This window comes from Pan paniscus, chromosome 16 (assembly GCF_029289425.2).
Source record: "Pan paniscus chromosome 16, NHGRI_mPanPan1-v2.0_pri, whole genome shotgun sequence".
Classification (NCBI taxonomy): domain Eukaryota; kingdom Metazoa; phylum Chordata; class Mammalia; order Primates; family Hominidae; genus Pan; species Pan paniscus.
The window spans coordinates 9,554,265-9,573,719 of NC_073265.2; the positions used below are offsets into that span (position 1 = coordinate 9,554,265).

At 45.0% G+C, this 19,455-nt stretch overlaps 1 protein-coding gene across 4 annotated transcripts in view; it reads left to right on the plus strand.

Annotated features, from left to right (window-relative positions):
* ATP10A (ATPase phospholipid transporting 10A (putative)) overlaps window positions 1–19,455 on the plus strand; it is a 186,336-nt gene that overhangs the window by 114,897 nt on the left and 51,984 nt on the right. For 3 of the 4 annotated variants that reach the window (XM_003828068.6, XM_063596989.1, XM_055098745.2), the window contains one exon: window positions 13,919–14,004. The exons of the other annotated variant lie outside the window; for it this stretch is intronic. In XM_003828068.6, the coding sequence (XP_003828116.3) occupies window positions 13,919–14,004 (86 nt within the window). The remainder of the gene's footprint in view (window positions 1–13,918; window positions 14,005–19,455) is intronic. 4 annotated transcript variants of the gene reach the window in all.

The window sequence follows — 19,455 nt, forward strand, 5'->3', positions numbered from 1 at the left end:
CCCAGGCTGAAGTGCAGTGGCGCGATCTCGGCTCACTGCAAGCTCCGCCTCCCGGGTTCACGCCATTCTCCTGCCTCAGCCTCCCGAGTAGCTGGGACTACAGGCGCCCACTACCACGCCCGGCTAATTTTTTGTATTTTTAGTAGAGACGGGGTTCCACCGTGTTAGCCAGGATGGTCTCGATCTCCTGACCTCATGATCCGCCCACCTCGGCCTCCCAAAGTGCTGGGATTACAGGCGTGAGCCACCGCGCCCGGCCACACTTATTCTCTTTATTATGGGCCTAGTTTTCTTTCTTCTTTGCATGCCTGATAATCTTTAATAGGATGCCAGATATTGGATTTGACTATAAATATTCTTGAGTTGTGCCCAGGACTGCAGTGAATTTACTCAAGACAATTTGATTTGTTAGGAGGATCTAAAGAAGTGCTCATCTAGAGTTAATTGTTCTCCACTCCTGAGGCAAGACTTTCCTAAGTTCCCTAGCAGTGCTGATGAATGATTAGTTTTTCCAGTGTGGCTGGTGGAAGCAGGCACTGACCCCAGATCTATGTAACACAGAACACAGTTCCCTCTATTTCTCTCTTATTTGCATCATCTTTAATCTCTTAATAATACTTTATAGTTTTCAGTGTTGAGATCTTATACATTTTTTAGATGTATTCCTAGCAAAGTGATTTTGTTAGCTTATTACAAATAGTGTGCTTATGAATTCAATGTGTGCGTGTTTACATGTAGTAAATATAGTATACATGCATATGTATGTATGTTCATACAGTCTATAGAGACATAGTAGGTGATCTTGTATCCAGAAACTTTGCTAAACTCATGTATTAATTCTTTTTTTTTTTTTTTTTGACAGAGTCTCACTCTGTTGCCCAGGCTGAAGTACAGTGGTGCTATCTTGGCTCATTGCAACCTCTGCCTCTCAGTTTCAAGCAATTCTCCCACCTCAGCCTCCTGAGTAGCTGGGATTACAGGCACACACCACCACGCCCGGATAATTTTTTTTTTTTTGTATTTTTAGTAGCTATGGGGTTTCACCATGTTGGCCAGGCTGTTCTTGAACTCCTGACCTCAGATAATCTGCCTATCTTGGCATCCCAAAGTGCTGGGATTACAGGCATGAGCCACTGTGCCTGGTCACTCATGTATTAATTCTAATAAGTTTCTAAGATTATTTTAGATCTTCTACACAGTCATTTTATTTTTGAATTACGATAGCATTATTTCTACCTTTTTAGTCATTATACTTTTTTTTTTCTTACCTAATTGCAGTGGCAAGGACTCCAGTACAGTTCTAAATGGAAGTGGTGATATCATACATTCTTTCCCTGATACAGTGTGTAAAGGGAAAAATTTGAACATTGTACCACTATATATGATATTTTATTAGGATATTGGTGAATAGCCCTTACAAACTAATGATTCTTTTATTCTTAGCCTGCTAAGAGAAAGTATTATGAATAAATGTTGAATCAAATGCATATTCTGCTTCAGTTGAGTTGATCATATGATTTTTCTCTTTTTGTGTTAATGTATCTAATGACATTGATTTTTCTAATGCCATACCAATCTTGAATTCTTGAGCTATATCCATCTTCCTAATGTATTATCTTTTATATATTTCTGGGATTAGTAAGCTAATGTTTTATTAAGAATTTTTGGCCGCTCACACCTGTAATCCCAGCACTTTGGGAGACCAAGGCTGGTGGATCACGAGGTCAGGAGATCAAGACCATCCTGGCTAACACAGTGAAACCCCGTCTCTACTAAAAATACAAAAATTTAGCCAGGCGTCGTGGCAGGTGCCTGTAGTCCCAGCTACTTGGGAGGCTGAGGCAGGAGAATGGCATGAACCCGGGAGGCAGAACTTGCAGTGAGCCAAGATTGCGCCACTGCACTCCAGCCTGGGTGACAGAGCGAGACTCCGTCTCAAAAAAAAAAAAAAAAAAAGAATTTTTGCCTAAATAAGATAGACTTGTACTTTTGTGTTTTTTAATATGTTTATTGTGTTTTAGTATAAAGCCCATGCCAGCTTCATAAAATAAATTAAGAAGTATTTGTTCTCACTACTGGAAGAGTTTATGTAACTGAATGTTATTTCGTCCTCAAATTTTTGGCAAATTTACTGGTGAAGCCATCTGAATCTGAAGTGTTTTTTGCAGAAAGATTCAAATTACCTTTCAATTTGCTTAATGTTAAAGAACTATTGAGAATATGTTGGGTTTTTTTCTACTCTAAATTTTAGAAACTTGTATTTTTCTATTAATCTGTCCTTTTTACTTAAATTTTCAAATTTATTAGCATTCAGTTGTTCACATAACACTTTTAACCTGTTGATGTATGTAGGATTTGTACTGATGTTCCCTTTTTTATTTCTGTTATTATATAATTTATACTTTTTTCCTAGATTTGTCTTTTAATTCGTTATTTTTATTTATTTTTTCTGCTATTGTGTTTAGTATAGTCTTCTTTTTTACAAGTTGTGCCTAGCTCATTAATTTCTCCTTTTAGTATTCCTTAATATAGTCAAGTAGACTATTAATTTCCCCGAAAGCAAGCAATATCCCACAATCTTTGATACATAGTACAAGTTGAATATTCTTTTTTTTTTTTTTTTTTTTGAGATGGAGTTTTGCTCTTGTTGCCCAGGCTGGAGTGTTGGCGCGATCTTGGCTCACTGTAACCTCCGCCTCCCGTGTTCAAGTGTTTCTCTTGACTCAGCCTCCTTGAGTAGCTGGGATTACAGGAGCCCACAACCATGCCCGGCTAATGTTTTGTAGTTATAGTAGAGATGGGGTTTCATCATATTGGCCAGGCTGGCCTCGAACTCCTGACCTCACTTGATCCACCCGCCTTGGCCTCCCAAAGTGTATGGATTACAGGCGTGAGCCAGCCAAGTTGAATATTCTTTATCTGAAATACTTAAGACAAGAAGTGTTTCAGATTTCTGATTTTTTTTTTTTGGGATATTATTTGCATTACACTTACCAGCTGAACATTCCTAATCCGAAAATCTGAAATCTGGAACACTCCAGTGAGCATTTCCTTTGGGTGTCATATGCCAACACTCAAAAAGTTTTAGATCTTGAAGCATTTTGGATTTTGGAGTTTCCAAGTAGGGATACTCAACCTATATGTTTAATATCATTTACAAAAATATTTTTCTTAATTTCTCTGGTGACTTCTTTTCTTTGACTAATTGGTCATTTAGAATTATATTACATAATTTCAAAGCAAATGGGACTTTTAGTAATTTTCTTTTTATGGTGAATTCTGATTTGAGTTAATCCTATACGAATTTAGTTTTTTGAAATTGATTGATACTTGCTTATGGCACAGAATATGGTCAGTACTTGTCAGTGTTGTGTGAGTACTTGAGAAGACTGTGTTCTACAGCTCTTGTGTGCAGTGTTTTATACGTGTCCATTAGGTTAGTTTATTAATAGTGATGCTCAAATATTATATAACTTCCTGGTTTTTTGACTGTTTTATCAAATACTGAGAAAGGAATGTTACCAAGTTTGTGGATTTGTTTTATGTCTCCTTTGTTTCTGTCAATTTTTGTAATGTATAATTTGAGTTTATGCTATTAGGATTATCTAAATTTAGACATTTTTATTTTTCAAATGAGTTGAACTTTTTAATTCAAATTAATGCTTTTTATATAGAGACATGCTTTTTGATTTAATACTATATTATCTAATATTAATACAGGCACACTAGCTTTCTTTTTGTTACTCTTTGCCATTTATATCTTTTTCAGCTTTTCACACTTTTCTAGTATCTGCATGCTTTAGGTCTTTCTTCTCATCAATACAGTCTTGAGTTTTTAGATTCAGTCTGACATAATTTTTGGGTTTTCATTAAAATATTTTTCTTCATCCACTTTTAAAGTTACTACTGGTATATTTGAGTGTGAAGCATCCATTTATTATTTTTATTTGTCCTGCCTGATGTATTCTTTTTTCTCTCCATTTTTGCCTTCTTTCTGATTCATTGAGTTTATCATGCTTTCTTTGGTTGGTTTGGAAATTATATGCTTCTTACTATAATATTGGTGGTTACATGAGAGATTACAACATGCATCTTTGACTATCAGTATTAAACATGAATTGATTAGTATTCTCTTTCTGAATAATGCAAGGGCCCTTTTTAAGCAAAAAAACATCTTTTTATTCTCTTCCAACTTACATACTCTTGTGTTGTAATTATATCAGTTTATGAATTGCCAAAGACATTATTATTTAATACAGTCAACATGCTTTTATATTTACTTTCTTATTTACCGTTTTTGTTGCTTTTCATTTCTTCCTGCATCTTAGTCCTTTCATCAGGCCAATTTCCTTCTCTCTGTTTCTTTCTTATAGCAGAGATGGGGTCTTGCTCTGTTGCCCAGGCTCATCTCAAACTGCTGGCCTCAAGCAATCCTCCTGCCTTGGCCTCCCGAAGTGTTTGGATTACAGGCATGAGCCACTGTGCTTGGCCTCCTTCTCTTTTAACACTACTGTTTAGTATTTTCTTTAGTTTTTGTGTGCCAGTAACAAGTTTTATCAATTTCCCTTTTTTTTTTTTTTTTGAGACGGATTCTTGCTCTGTTGCCCAGGCTGGAATGCAGTGGTGCAATTTCTGCCTACTGCAACCTCCGCCTCCCAGGTTCAAGCTGCAACCTCTGCCTCCTGGGTTCAAGTGATTCTCCTGCCTCAGCCTCCCAAGTAGCTGGGATTACAGACATGCGACATCACACCCAGCTAATTTTTGTATTTTTAGTAGAGTTGAGATTTCACCATGTTGGCCAGGCTGGTCTTGAACTCATGACGTCGTGATCTGCCTGCCTCGGCCTCCCAAAGTGCTGGGATTACAGGCGTGAGCCACCGCGCCTGGCCCCAATTTCCCTTTAAGAGTTTATTTTCTTTGGTTTTCATCATTTTAGTGTCATGTGCCTAGGTATAATCTCCCTTCACAGACCCTATTTAAAAGTTCTTGCATCTGCGGTTTGTTGCTTTTTAGTCAGATTTACTACATTCTCAGCTATTATGTATTCAATAATTGCTCCTGCATCATTCTCTCTCTCTTTTTCTTCTGGGGCCCTGATTACACACGTTAGACTTCCCTCTATCCTTTATGGTTTCTTCCCTGTCTTCTGTACTTCTCATCCTTTCATCTTCCCATGCTTAATTCAAAACCATTTTTCTCATGTTTCTTGTAGTTTGCTAGTTTTCTCTTTGTGTTTGCCAAATCTGCTAATAAGCCAGGCAGTCAGCTTTTAATTGAAAATTTCATGTGGGCTCTATTTTTTCAAAATCTCTAAGGTCACATTTTATAATTTCTAGCTGTTCTAAAATTTCAGGTGCATCTTTAGCTTTATGATCACAGCAAGCATGATTTTAAACTTCCTGTGGATCTGTTCCTATTCTTGTTTTGTTGGTTCTTCCATGATGCTTTACATCCTGTTATGCCTGGTTATCCCTGAGTCTGTGTCTGACATTGTACCTGGAAATTGATTTTTTACAAATAATTTGAGGCCTTGTATTTCATATATATATACACACACTCACACACATACATGCACACACACATACATGTGCACACACAGACACACATATATAAAGAAGACTTTTGCTGGTTTTGTTTAGTATCTAGGGGTTCTAGCAATTTGGAATTATTATACTCCATTTTTCACATTGAGATTTTTCTGGGCCACTCAGTTGACTCTAAGCTGGGTAGCAGCTGCACAAAAGGAGCTCAGCAGTGTTCTGGATGTGTTTGATGCAGTGGCACCGTGTTGTATTAAGTTCCATGTTGAAGCTCTTTTCTGCAGTTCACCTCTGTGATGCAGTTCTTCCTGGTTGCGTTAGAAAGCATAGGTGTTTATCAGGCCCCCCTCTTGGTAGGTTTTATAGTAGACAGAATAGTGGTCCCCCGAAAGATGCCCACATCTTAATCACCTAAACCTGTGGATATGTTATGCTACATAGCAAGCAGAAATGGAGGTTGTAAGTGGAATTAAGGCTGTTAATCAGACCTCACTATCAAAGTGATACAGCATGAGACAGACTCAATCCCCGCACACTGATGACTTTAAAAATGGAAGGAAGCCATAAGTCAGGGAATGTGACTCAAGAAGCTGGAACAAGCAAAGAGATGGATTCTCTCCTAGAGCCTCCAAAAGGAACACAGCCCTGCCAACTCCTTGACCGTAGCTCAGTGAGACCTGTTTCCAACTTTCGACTTCCAGGACTGCGAGATAACAAATGACTGTTGTTTTAAGCAACCACATTTGTGGTCATTTGTTACAGCAGCTACAGGAAACTAATATGGGCCCCGAGCACCAACATGTGTCTCATGAGCTCCACTCAACCTCTTAACTACATCTTGCAGAAGCTGTAGACCCTCCTCAGGGAAAAGAAACCTCAAAGCCCAGCCTCAACTCTGGATTTTTGTCTTTTTATTTCTTGGCTTGCTTATTCTTCACTTTCTTGTTAAATCCTTCATACCTCCAGGCAGCTGTCTTCAATTTTCTGTCCAGCATCTCTGTTTGCCAGTAACTGGAGGTTTGGTCCAAATTGCCCAGTCGTCTGGTGCTGGATAACTTTTCTTTTGAATCTGATGACGGAGCAAATCTGGTTGTGCTTTAGAATTTCACATTTCTGTTGCCATTTCAGTCTTGGAATCATTCCCCAGATTAGCACCGAGGTTTTTTCTTAGCTGACCTCTTTTTGTATTCTCCATCCCAATTGGCCTCTAAAATAGTAGTATGGTCTTCCTCTCTGTGGCTACCAATGGCCCTGTGGTCCATGGAACTCTGCCTTTAGGGTCCCTTTTATTATAAATAAACTGAGGCTCCAGACCCCTCTTATGCTGTGCAGAGAGAGAGCACCTTTTCTCCAGCAAGGCTGTCTACTCAGTGAGCTCTAAAGCATGACACGTTCACACCCAAAAGCTGTGCCTCTGCTCACACCATCACCCCCACCTGTAGTGATGGAAGAGGCACTAAGTGGCCTGTGGCTGTGGAAGCAGACAGACTGATGTGGACCTGACCGTGCTAATAGCTCAGCAGAGGGGCTGCAGGCGGGTTTCATGCAAGGACGCCCTGTTGGATTAAGTACAAATACGTTCAAGAGGGCAATTTTAACGAACAGCCCTTATCTAGGTTTGAATTTGGTGTTCTGTGAAACAACTCTCATTACCTACTGCCTGAATGCACAGCCAGTTCTTAGGGACTCTTAGGTGCATTTGACGGAGGAGAAAGCAAGGCTTTGCTGACAGCCACAGCCCACTGAAACAGCATGGAGCGTTTGGGGCCAGGAGGGAAAGGAAGGGTTTTGATTTTGAGACTTCAAACTCTAACCCCGCACCGTGAGCCTTCGAATTTTGCCACCATCTACCGAGGCTTTTTGACTGTGCGACAGTCAGGAGGCAAGGGGACAAAAGATGAAAGGCAGGAAAGGCAAGGGGAGGCTGGCACCTGCGTTCTCAACTAGAATTTAACAAGGGAAAAGCTGCCTTTCTGCTCAGAAACTAAGGGAGGACCACTTGATCTCTAACACTGGTGCTTGCGGCAAGAAAATCTCCAGTTAGAAAAAGAAGGCAGAACCCAGACACCCCTTGATCAGTTTCTCTGAGGCGTGAGCCTCCCAGAAGCCACCTGTGGACCTGTGTGAAGCTGACTCTGAAAGAGGACTGCGGAGGCCCGGATGCCAGTTCTCATTGTCCCTGTCAGCTTGTCACCGTGGAGACGAGAACCACGTCAGGCAGGGACGCAGCACTCACAGAGTCCGTCACGTGCTGTGTGACGTGCAGTGGAGTGTCCTGCCATGAGCGGCTGGGCCAACCTACTTATCACTTCCATATTTAGGATACCTTAAATAATACAATCACAGCCGCTATTATAGATTACATTGCTGTCTAAATGGGTTTCATGCTCATTTCTATTCAGTATTTGTCACGGGGCATTAACCCCTAGAGTAACATTGAATCTGTGGAACTTGGAGAAATTATCACTTTGAGTTAAGTTTCCTTGTACGTTCAGTGTTTCTTGCCACCAGACGCTTTCACTTGGGTATTTTTTTTCAGTAAATAACTGATTGAGTACCCACTATGTGTCAGGAGACACGTGGTGGACAAAAACAGACTACTTTGCTGTTTCAGTTTAGCAAATTGAAAATGTTCACCTGACAATACAGTCTTGGCAGTGAAAAAGTAAATCACTCATTCATTCAGTATTGGGATCGGGCCATCCGCCCTCCTTTGAATTTCCACAGCACTGACTGTCAAGTGGTAAATACAAATTAGATTGAAATACAAAATAATAATAATAGTAATAATAAAGAAAGTACAAAACAAAAGAGTTGGGGTAATTATTCCATTAATTTGGGTTAAAATGCTTGACTTAATTTAATGAAGGCATTCTTTACCCATGATCAATAAGTAAGGAGCTAAGGAGCCAGATTAGAGGCTATGAAGAAATCATTTTATATTGCTGCCAGGGGAAAAGAGCCCGCACTTTAAAAAGAGGAACTATGCATTCTGGAACCACAGAGACGCCTCAGCAGGCCCTCTTGGCAGATGGTGCGGCAGGCAGGGGCTCTAGGTCCCCAAGAGCCCAGCACGGAGTTCTGGGGTGATCCAGAATCTTGTGGCACCTGAGATCCTTCTGAAATAAGCATTCGTCACCCTCTGACCATGTGTGTGTCAGGCACTGTGATGGTCTCAAGGGCACAGAGTACCTGTGCTCAGGGAACCTGTGGTCTAGTGAAGGAGGAATGGGAGCCAGCTCCACCCACACCCAGGAAGCACGGGGTTTGACGTCTGCATGGGGACTAAGCAAGTTCGGAGCTGTGGCACCTGCCTACCCTACCAGGGGGCCGTCAGGAAGGCTTCTCCAGAAAAGACAACATCCTGAAATGCTAAATGAAGGGCACTTCGCCTGATGCTGTAGGATGGCAAGACAGAGGAAGCCATGCAGAAAGGTTTGGGCTTCCTCAGGGTTCCCTGCGTGGCAGGAATGGGTGCTGGGAGGGATGGCAGCCGAGGAGGTCAGCGCAGTGACCCTGAGCAGAGCTTTGCTGTTGCACGGGATGAGGATTGCATCCTGTAGGGCAGCAGCTGTCTCCAAGGCTTTGTTAAGGTGGAAAACTTCTGTGATCAGATGGGGATCATTCAGTCCAGGGACAAACAGGCCCATAGCAGGTGGCAAGACCAAAGCCAGGTAGACAGTTAGAGGTGTTGTGTTTGTCACTGAGAGGCTTCGAGGACCATGTCCAGGCGTGATGTCAAGGCTGGAGGTGAACCAGGGGGACCTCACCCTCCTTGTAACCTGGGAGTATCATGACGGGAAACGCAAAGGGCGTTTTCAGAATGGGATCCAGATGCAGAAGACAGGGGAGTGTGTGTGTTTTCCACGTCTTCTTGCTGGTGCAGGCGGTGGCCCTGCCTGGCTGGCAGGTGCTGGCCCCTGCTCTCTGTGCATTCTCTCACCAGGGTTCTCTCTGCCCACATCATCCAGAGACCCAGACAGGTGGCCTCACTCACAGATTTCCACCTGGAGCGTTAGGCAGGGTCCCTGCTGGCAGCGGACCTGCAGATGACCCAAGTGTGCACCTGTGCTGTGTGCTCACCCAAATGGCTGAAACAATATGAACCTCTTTAGTTTTTTTATGATAGAAAAAAAATAACAGTATCCTCTTTAATGGGCTGTAAATGCCCTTTCCAACATCACTGCTGTTTCAAGATGGAGGACATCTGTATTTGCTTTTGTTGAGTACTTAGTAGCAATTCACTTAATACAAATGTGAAATACAAGGTTGGTAACAGAATCTCCCCTGTGAATCAAACCATTCATTCAAGTAGCAATCTGGGCACTGCTGAATTAGACACACGCCTCCCCCATGTGGTTGAAGAGGGGACACAGCTGTCCCACCAGGAGGAGGTCCAGGCATCAGGAGGAAACAGAAGCATGCCTCAGGGCTCTGGGCATCCCTGGAGCACCTGCTGCTGCGGTCTCTAGCAGAAACGCAAGTTCAGGAGCAGGGCTGGAGGGCTCTCTGTTGCACCACTGTCCTGCCTCTTTCTTTCCACCTAGTCAGGTCAAATCACTTTGCCCGAAGAAGTTTCAGAAATATTTGTAAGACAACAACAGAAACTGTGAGCACTTTCTTTCTTGCCGGTGAGATATTTATTTGAACATGTTGCTCTGCAGTGGGCGAACCCTTCACGGTGTCCGCTTCCTTTTGTCTGAGATGCTGGGGTGCTGCAGCAGAGATGCAGAAGGTAGTGCTTCAGCTTGAAGCTGGCATGTGTGGGCAGCACTCTTGCAGGTGATGCTGTTTCTGCAATAGTGCGTCTGTCATCCCAAGCACAGGGATTCATTGGAACCATCTCTACATCCTACAGAATTGTGGACTTATAGGGCAACAGAGACCCCGGAGATCCAAGTCCAAATGCCCTCTCTTCACTTGCCAAAAGTCTCATATTTATTAATCAGAAGAACTAGCACTAAGTCCCCGGGCTCCTGATTTTTTACTCTGTTTTTGAGTGGGCTCTGGTAAGCCCACATCCACAGGCATTGCTGAAGATGGAAAGAGGGTATCTACGATCAGATTAAGGTATGTTGAGCTGAAGCATGTTTTCAAAACATTAAAACTTAAATTTTGGAAACTTAGAACTTTAAAAAGCAATTAAGGCCGAGTGCGGTGGCTCACGCCTGTAATCCCAGCACTTTGGGAGGCCAAGGCGGGTGGATCACCTGAGGTCAGGAGTTCAAGACCAGCCTGGCCAACATGGCAAAACCCTGTCTCTACTAAAAATACAAAAATTAGCCGGGCATGGTGGCGGGCGCCTGTAATCCCAGCTACTTGGGAGGTTGAGGCAGGAGAATCGCTTGAACCCAGAAGGTGGAGGTTGCAGTGAGCCAAGATCCCGCCACTGCACTCCAGCCTGGATGACAGGAGCAAAAATCTGTCTCAAAAATAAAAAATAAAAAGCAATTTAAATTTTTGGGGACGTTTCTATAGAATCTGTTACACATTTTCTGGCTTACTTGCACAATCTTTTTCTGTTAATGCCAGATTGTCTCTGCAGGTAACGATGGTTGAGCTGATAGCTCAGAGGCCAAGGAAGCTCCAGTCTGTCACTCCAAGACCACTGTGACCTTGGGCACGATACTTAAAGATCCTAAGTTGAAGGTGGTGCAAAAACTGACTTTCTAGCAGGGATGCCTGATAATTGTAGGGCACTTAGCACAATGCCTGGCATTTGGCAAGCCTCCCAAAACTCGTAATTATGTTGATGGTGATGACGATCAGAATGGCAGTGCCCTCACGAATTACTGGCGAGGGAGACTTTATGTACTTGTACTGAAAGGTGCCAGATTTCTGGTCTATGTTCAACTTGATGATTATTTCATTTCTTCTCAGTCAATTCTCAGAGTTTGTTTATATCCACTTAAAAATGTTTAAATTGTGTCTCCCATCCAAGTACTGACCCTGCTTAGCTTCCAAGATCAGTCAAGATTGGATGCATTCAGGGTGGCATGGTCGTAAATGAAATTTTTTATCATGGCAAAATATGCATAACGTAGAGTTTACTATTGTAATCATTTGTGAGTGTACAGTTCAGTGGCATTAAGTTCATTCGCATTGTTGTGCAACCATCACCACCATCCATCTCTAGAACTGCCTCCTCTTCCCTAGCTGGATATCTACTTTTTAAGAAGAATGGAGTTAGTGTGCTCAGAGCAGAAGGGTGGATCGGGGGCCTCTACCTTTGTCCATGCTCCAGGGGGCAGGTTGACAAGTCTGACTGATGGATAACTTGGGCATGACCTCAAAGCTGGTTTGGAATGAGTCAGGGGTAGACATGAGTGGACGGAGGGATAAATCAATGTATTTCCTAAATGGGGAGTGTTGCTGTGTTGCCTGTTGCTAGAAATAAGCAATGTAAACAGGATTTTCCTCATCCAGAAGGTGTGCTCTGGATATGAAATGCTTTTTAAATGAGAAACTCAAAGATGGTCTCTGTATTCGTTTACTGGGGCCTCTCTGATGAAACACCACAGACTGGGCTGCTTAAGCAACGGAAGTTTATTTTCTCACAGGTCTGGAAGCGGGACATTTTGGAGTAAGGGGTCAGCAGGATGGTTTCTTTTGAGGCCTCTTCTTTTGGCTTCTCCCTGTGTCCTTGCATGATCTCCCCTCTGTGTGTCTTTGCGTCCTGATTTTCTCTTTGTATAAGGCCGCCAGTCATGTGGGATTAGGGTCCACCCTGATGACCTCAGTTTAATTTAGTTACCTCTTTAAAGACTTCATCTCTAAATAAGGGTACGTTCTGAGCTACGTGGGGTTAGGACTTCAATATATGAGTTCTAGCGGCGGATGAGGGGCTCCAGTTCAGCCCATGCCAGTCTCTAGAGATCCCTCCAGTTCTAAAAATCCTCCAAATCCTCCCCAGTTCCAGAAGGATGCAGAGGAAGCCAGCCGTCCCGTGCCTGGGACCTCCCCTGCACACACTCCCCAGGGCATGGGATTGTTGGTAGAACATTACAAACACAGCTCTGAAGTCCCAGAGACAGAATGTCCTACTGTTTCTGAGCCATGTCCATGACATTTTTCTTAGAGAGAAAGAATAATAAACAGAGACAAAATATTTTAAGTCCTACCCTCCTCGTCTGCCAAGAATAATCCTGGTGTTCTCTGGAACTCACTGCCTTCATGGCCATCCTGTACTTTGTATCTGCAAATGTCTGCCCTGGAAAAAGCCATCCACTGGTTTCAAGATAATCCACAGGCTTTAAATAAACACAAGACTCCTTGAAACAGAGCCCCGCTCTGGAAATAGAGTGAGAGGCCATTTCAGTCCAAGGAGAAGAGAGACTGATGGCTAATTAAACTCCAAGAAGAGCCTTTTAAAATAGCATTTCAATTTCAGTTATTGAATCGAGCTACGATTATCTAGCACACGCCCCTTTTAAGGTACGCTTTACACTGGGAAACAGTAGGAACTGAGTTTTGAGTAATTACCTTTATGGCTGTATTCTATGCAGGGAAATGTGTGGTTGCGGCAGAGCCATAGTTAACCTGGGGTGGGGTCAACAGTGTTTATGCCATTTCTATAATTTTTAACCACCTTCACTTTTTGTGTGTGTCATCAAAGATAGTTCGATTTTTTACCATGTTATGACACTTGCTAGATTAAGTAGAATGCCAGGCCTGACCAGAGAGCTGATAAAAAAGAAATCCACTAATTGTGCTCATTTATACTGAAGGCTTATTCCCTCCATTTCTCTCCCTTCTTCCTCCTTTCCCCCCACTCCTAAGCCTTTCTTATGAGCCAGGCTCTGTTTTATCTATCAATGGAAAAATTCTAAAGACATTTTTGTGGTGAGTTGTCAGGGTTTTTTTTTAATTGAGCAGAACACTAAAGAAGTTGTTGGCTCACTCACTGGCTATGTGAATCTTTTTCATCAAAGACCCATGAAGATCATGTAGTGTACGTTGAAAAAATAGAATTTATTATAAGCTCCTGTTTTCCAGGTGGAATTTGCTTCTCTAAGTCTGTAGAAATGGGCAAGTGCCGTGTGTCTTAAAAAAAACTCATTCATCCCTTTGCTTCATTGATGGCCTCCTTTGCTTTATCGCCTGTTCTCTCATTTTGCAATAGAGCTGCAGTCATTTCTGCTCACTTACTAGCCAGTAACCAGTACCGGTCCCCCAATTGTCATTCGTTGTAAAATGATTAACTGTTATTTATTATACAGTGGAGAAGGCGGTGCCTTGGATTTCCAGGGAGATTCATAGGCAGAGTTCTTCCCCGGTGAAATGTGCCTGCCGCGGATGCGAGACAGAAAAGCGAGTGCCTTTTAGAACGGCGCAGCCTGAGCCCGGATTTCTCTAATGTCTACGTGCTGTTATTTTAGGTCTCCGAATTCAATCCTTTGACGTTCACCAGCGTGATCGAATGCGAGAAGCCAAACAACGACCTGAGTAGGTTTCGCGGCTGCATGTGAGTATCGTGCGTCTGCCTGCGCGCATCCTTCTGTTTGCTAACTACATAGGCAGGTGTATACACATTCTCAGTTATAAAGTATGCGTTTAATACTCTTTGCCACATGGTGTAGCTGTTTGGGAATGTGGCCCAGCACCTGAGCCTTCTTGGCTGCTTTTGGAAGTAAGAGCCTGTTGTCAGTAGTGGGTAAGAGCCTGTTGTCAGTAGAAGCTTGCCACTACCATCTGTGAGGAGGAGGTACCGCTTTTCCTCCTGCCAGCAGGCCCGGGTAGGTGATGGGTGTGACCAGAGATGTGTAGCTGACCACACATGGCCCCATTACCTGGAAGCAGGAGTAGGCCGGGTGGAGTTTCATGAATGTATGCTTCCACTCAGTCACTGAACAAGTATTTATTGATACCTGTTACATGCTGGGCGCATTCAAGGCACTGGATGTAATGTGGTAAACTGAATAAACGGAAGTTCCTGCCTTTGTGTTTATTTCATTCTAGTTAGGGGGAAAGAAAGACAATTAAAACAAATAAGCATAACCTAGAGTGTATCTAGTAGGCCAGCCCCTTCCTGCTCCAAAACAGAAAGACAGGTGGATCAGGGCACAGGCCTGGCCCTGTGTTGGCACTTGCTGAAGCCACGTGATGGGGAGTAGTAGAAACCACCTTCATGTCTGTTTGAAAATTTCCATAATAATCGGAGTGTGTGCGTGTGGTCAGTGCTGTGGGCAAAAACATGGAAGAGAATAGGCAGTGTCAGAACGGAGTTGCTGAGTGGCCTGCCAGGGCCCTTGGGGATGGTCTTCTGGAGAACAAGGCTGTGACAGGGGCATGACGCACATGACCTTCCTCTGCCCTCAAGCTCTGTTCCAGCTATCATGCCTCAGCCACCTCCCATGGGCTCAGCCCTCTCGCCTGCAGCACAAGGGGCCACCTCCTGGCACTGTCCTGCTTGGAGGCAGGGATGGACCTTTGACGCCTGCAGCCGCTGAATGGCCCAGGCAGTGGCCTCGCCTGCCCCACCCACTTCCCCCACCCCCCCCACCCCTCCACTCCCACCACGCAGACATACGGAGGCGTGGGAGCGATCTGCTTCTGGAAGTGGCCCCATTTCTAAGAGCTTTCGGTGTAGGTTGAGTCTTCTGTTTTGCCAGCACCTCCAGCATTACTGCCTGTGCCCAGCACACAGTGGCAGGCGGTAGGGCTGGGGATGACCCAACGGAAGTGAGCTCTGCACAGCAAAAGCTGAAATGTGTCTGCAGCCAAGTGATGTCCCACTGGAATTGCCCTTATTATCTGAGAATCAGACATGGATAGCATTAAATCACCCCTTAAATAAGCCAATTAAAGCAGGGTAAAACTCAACAACAAAATGTAAGCATATAACCTCTACAATTTGGGGAGGAAATACTCAGCACAACCCGTGTGCTGTGGCTTTTCTGGTCTTTCTTGACTCCTGGGCCATCTTCCCCAGGCCTCCTTGATCCCTTGCCCCAAGAGTTTGTGTGCACGGCACCATCCTCAGCACTGCTGGGAATTCCCAGGCACGAGTCGGCTACAGAGAGCAGGTGCTGGGTTGCTAGACATCTTGACCTGAAACAACAATTGTAAAGAGTGGGGTGAGGGCAGTCTCTGGAGAATGTTCAGTGGTATCCCTGGAATGATTTTACGGTGCCAACTCCACCAAAAACATAAATAAACCAGGAGTCGACTTTCTCTTCTGAAGACTGCACTCCTAGCTCATTGTCCTTGGTGTGACAGGGCGGTGCCTGGCAGTGGAGGCACAGCAGGGACAGATACGAAGGCCTGCAGCCTGCTGGATCCCACAGAGCCTAGGAAAGGTGACGGCCCTCTGCTGGGGTGGACGAGAGGGGCAGGGTCTGGTGCAGGAGACGGGAGGAGCATTGTATTGCTCAGCCACTGTCTCTAGCAGTGTGGTGAGGACAGGAGTCTGGTTCAGGAGACGGGAGGAGCATTGTATTGCTCAGCCACTGTCTCTAGCAGTGTGGTGAGGACAGGAGTCTGGGGTGGTGTCTCCGCCCTGCGCTCAGCCCCAGCACCTCACTGCCTCCCACATGAGGCCCTTGCCTGGCTGTGTACCCCCAGGCCTGGCTGCACTCCCCCCGGGTGCTGGGGAAGACGCCTCTTGAGTGGGTGTCATCTGCCTGCAGCCAGCCAGCCAGGCCCACTGGGGTTTCTCCAGCCTGTGCCGCCAGCAGGCGTTCCTCGTGTGGTGTCCTCACCGGCATGTTGCCCGAGAAAGGGACATGAGAAGAGCAGCTCTCCCAGAGTGAAATCCTTTCCTGCTTTGCCCTCAGTCATGTCGTGTTGTCTCCTCGTGTACTCCACCCATCGTCCAACCCTGGTAGCCCGCCTATAGCCTGGGCGCAGGCACCATCTGGGCCAGTGTGCGCCCAGCCAATTCAGGCCTCTCCACACCTGACGCTCTTTAACGGTGATTCGCCATCTCCACCAGCCGGGGTGTTCTGGGCTTGCCACAGGGCTGTCAGGGCCTGGATGGCCCCTCTCCCAGCCAGACAAGTCAGGAGGGGCCTCTGGGGGTGGAGCAGCAGTGTGTTAATACTTCCCCCCGTGACTGTGGGGCACGACCAGAGGGAGCAGCCCTGCCCCAGACCATCAGCCTGAAGGGGACTGGGGCAGCCTCACAGTGAGGAATACTCCCGGGGTAGGAGTGCTCCCTGGGGCTGGAGTGCTCCCTCGGGCAGGAATCCTCCCTCCTGTAGGGCCTGGTAATGCTATCTGTCCCAAGCAAAGAGAAAGGAGGTCTTAACCCCATGCCAGTCCTGATGCCCAGGGCAGGGAGCTAAGTTGGGAGGTAGATCTGCTGTCTAGGCTCAGGAAGTGGCTCAGCTGCAGAGCCACCTCCCTGGTTTGCTTCCTCCCACTGGCCTCCTTGCAGCCTCCATGAGGCAGCTGCTGCCCCGTAACCTCCTTCACACCACAGAGCCCAGGAATGCCGGCAGATTTGCCTCTTTTAGGACCTGCCATTCCAAACTTGAAACATTAACTGTTTGCACTTGGAGAACAGAACTGAGTTTGGGTTTGTAGCAAGAAGACCCAAGTCTGAATACAGGCTCTTTCTCTTCCCTGGGAAGTGGCCTTAGGAAAGTTATTCTGCCTTTCTGAGCCCCGGCCTTCTCCTAATCCTGGAGGTATCATCGACTGCCTGTCAACCTCACAGGCTGACATGAGAGTCCAGTGAAGGAATGAATGTGAAGTACAACATGAATTAGAAGGTGTCGTGGCCAGGCGCGGTGGCTCACACCTGTCATCCCAGCACTTTGGGAGGCCAGGGCGGGTAGATCATGAGGTCAGGAGATGGAGACCATCCTGGCTAACACGGTGAAACCCCGTCTCTACTAAACATACAAAAAGCTAGCCAGGTGTCGTGGAGGGCGCCTATAGTCCCAGCTACTCGGGTGGCTGAGGCAGGAGAATGGCGTGAACCCGGGAGGCGGAGCTTGCAGTGAGCCAGAATCACACCACTGCACTCCAGCCTGGGTGACAGAGCGAGACTCCCATCTCAAAAAAAAAAAAAAAGAAGGTGTCGCATGTGAAATGCTCACAGTAGGAAAATCTTAGACACAGAAAGTGGATTGGCAGTTGCCAGGGTTTGGGGGTGTGGAATGAGATAGGAATGGGAAGTGACTGTCCGTGGGTCTAGGGTGATGAAAATGTTCTCGTTAGCTGGGTGTGGAGGTGCACTCCTATAGTACCAGCTACCTGGGAGGCTGATGTGGGAGGGTCGCTTGAGCGGGGGAGGCAGAGATTGCAGCGAACCGTGATTGTGCCATTGTACTCCATCCTGGGAGACAGAGCAAGACCCAGTCTCAAAAAAAAGAAAGAAGAAAATGTTCTCATATTAGCTGGTGGTGGTAGTTTTACAACTCTGATGATACAAATACAAACAGAAAAAAAATTAGGCTGTGCAGTGGCTCATGCCTGTAATCCTTTGGGAGGCCTAGATGGGAGGTTCACTTGAGGTTAGGAGTTCAAGAGCAGCCTGGACAATGTAGTGAGACCTTGTCTCTACAAAAATCACACACACACACACAAATTAGCCTGGTGTGGGTGTGGTGGTGCACACCTGTAGTCACAGAAACTCAGGAGGTTGAGGTGGGAGGATGGCTTGAGCTCAGGAGGTCCAGGCTGCAGTGAGCTATGATCACACCACTGCACTCCAGCCTGGACAACAGAGCGAGACCCTATCTGAAACAAAGCAAAATACAGAACTCTATGAACTTTAAATGAGTGAACATTATAGTATGTGAAATATATCTCCAGCTGGCAGAAAAATAGTGCTAGGAGCCTCATTATTCAAGTGCCCTTTAAGGCTGCTTTGGAAGGATCCTCATATAGTTAAGCCCTAATAAAATCTTCGGAGTTAGGATTTGGAAGTAACATCGTTCCCCACCTTCTCCAGCTGTTCCCAGCACTCACTCCTTAGCCCCAACCCTGAGGTGTCATCGCCCAGAGAGGCCTCCTGGGAATGGAGGCCTGGCTCAGCCTGACCCTGCTGATTGTGCTCAGCCAATTTTATGGCATGTGGTCACCTCTGAAGCCACAAATCAATCAAACATTTGCACTTTCCCCTAAAGAATAAAGCAAAGAGGTTGTCTGGTTAGTTGGTCATCCAATGTAAAATTCCATTTCACGTTGTAAAGCAGGTTCCCTAGTTCTCTTTTCCGATCTGTCAATGTTTGCTTTATATACTTGGGTGCTTTGATATTGGATGCATACATATTTATAATTGTTATGTCTTCCTGCATAATTGACCCTTCTTTGTCTTGTAGGATAGTTTTTGACTTAGTCTATTTTGTCGGATACAAGTATAGCCAACCCTGTTCTCCTTTGGTGACCATTCTTAACCCACAGAGCAGGCTTCTGACCTGGAGAGCCTCCTACAACCGCATAGGGCCGGCACGAGCACCAGCTGCATTTTGGGGTAGGCTCTTCGCCCTGGTGGGTGACACCCTTCAGAGACGGTGGTTAGTAAAGACAGCAGGGCTGTCACTAACAACAGAGCTGTCAGGGCCCCTTCCCCCTCCTCCCTGGTATCTGGTTGGAGCCTTGTGTGGGCTGTATCCAAAATGTCTTTACTGCCAGTGACTAAGCATTAAATAAACTGCATCAACTAGATTCATTAAAACTGGAATGTTTTAATTTCACCTTGCCACCTTTAGTTGACATATTTATATCTTAAAAATATTGAACATCAGCACAAAACAGTCTGGTAATTTCCACACTACTTTTGTTAGATATGAACATCTGATTATTTTATACAGAAATATTTATTTATTTTTATGTATTATTTATACAAAAATATGAACATCTGATTATTTTAAAGCAAATGCTGCCCAGGATTTGCCAATGGAAGGAATTATCTGTCATTCCTTCCTCCCAACTTATGTCAGTCAGGACCCACTTAGGAAGCAGA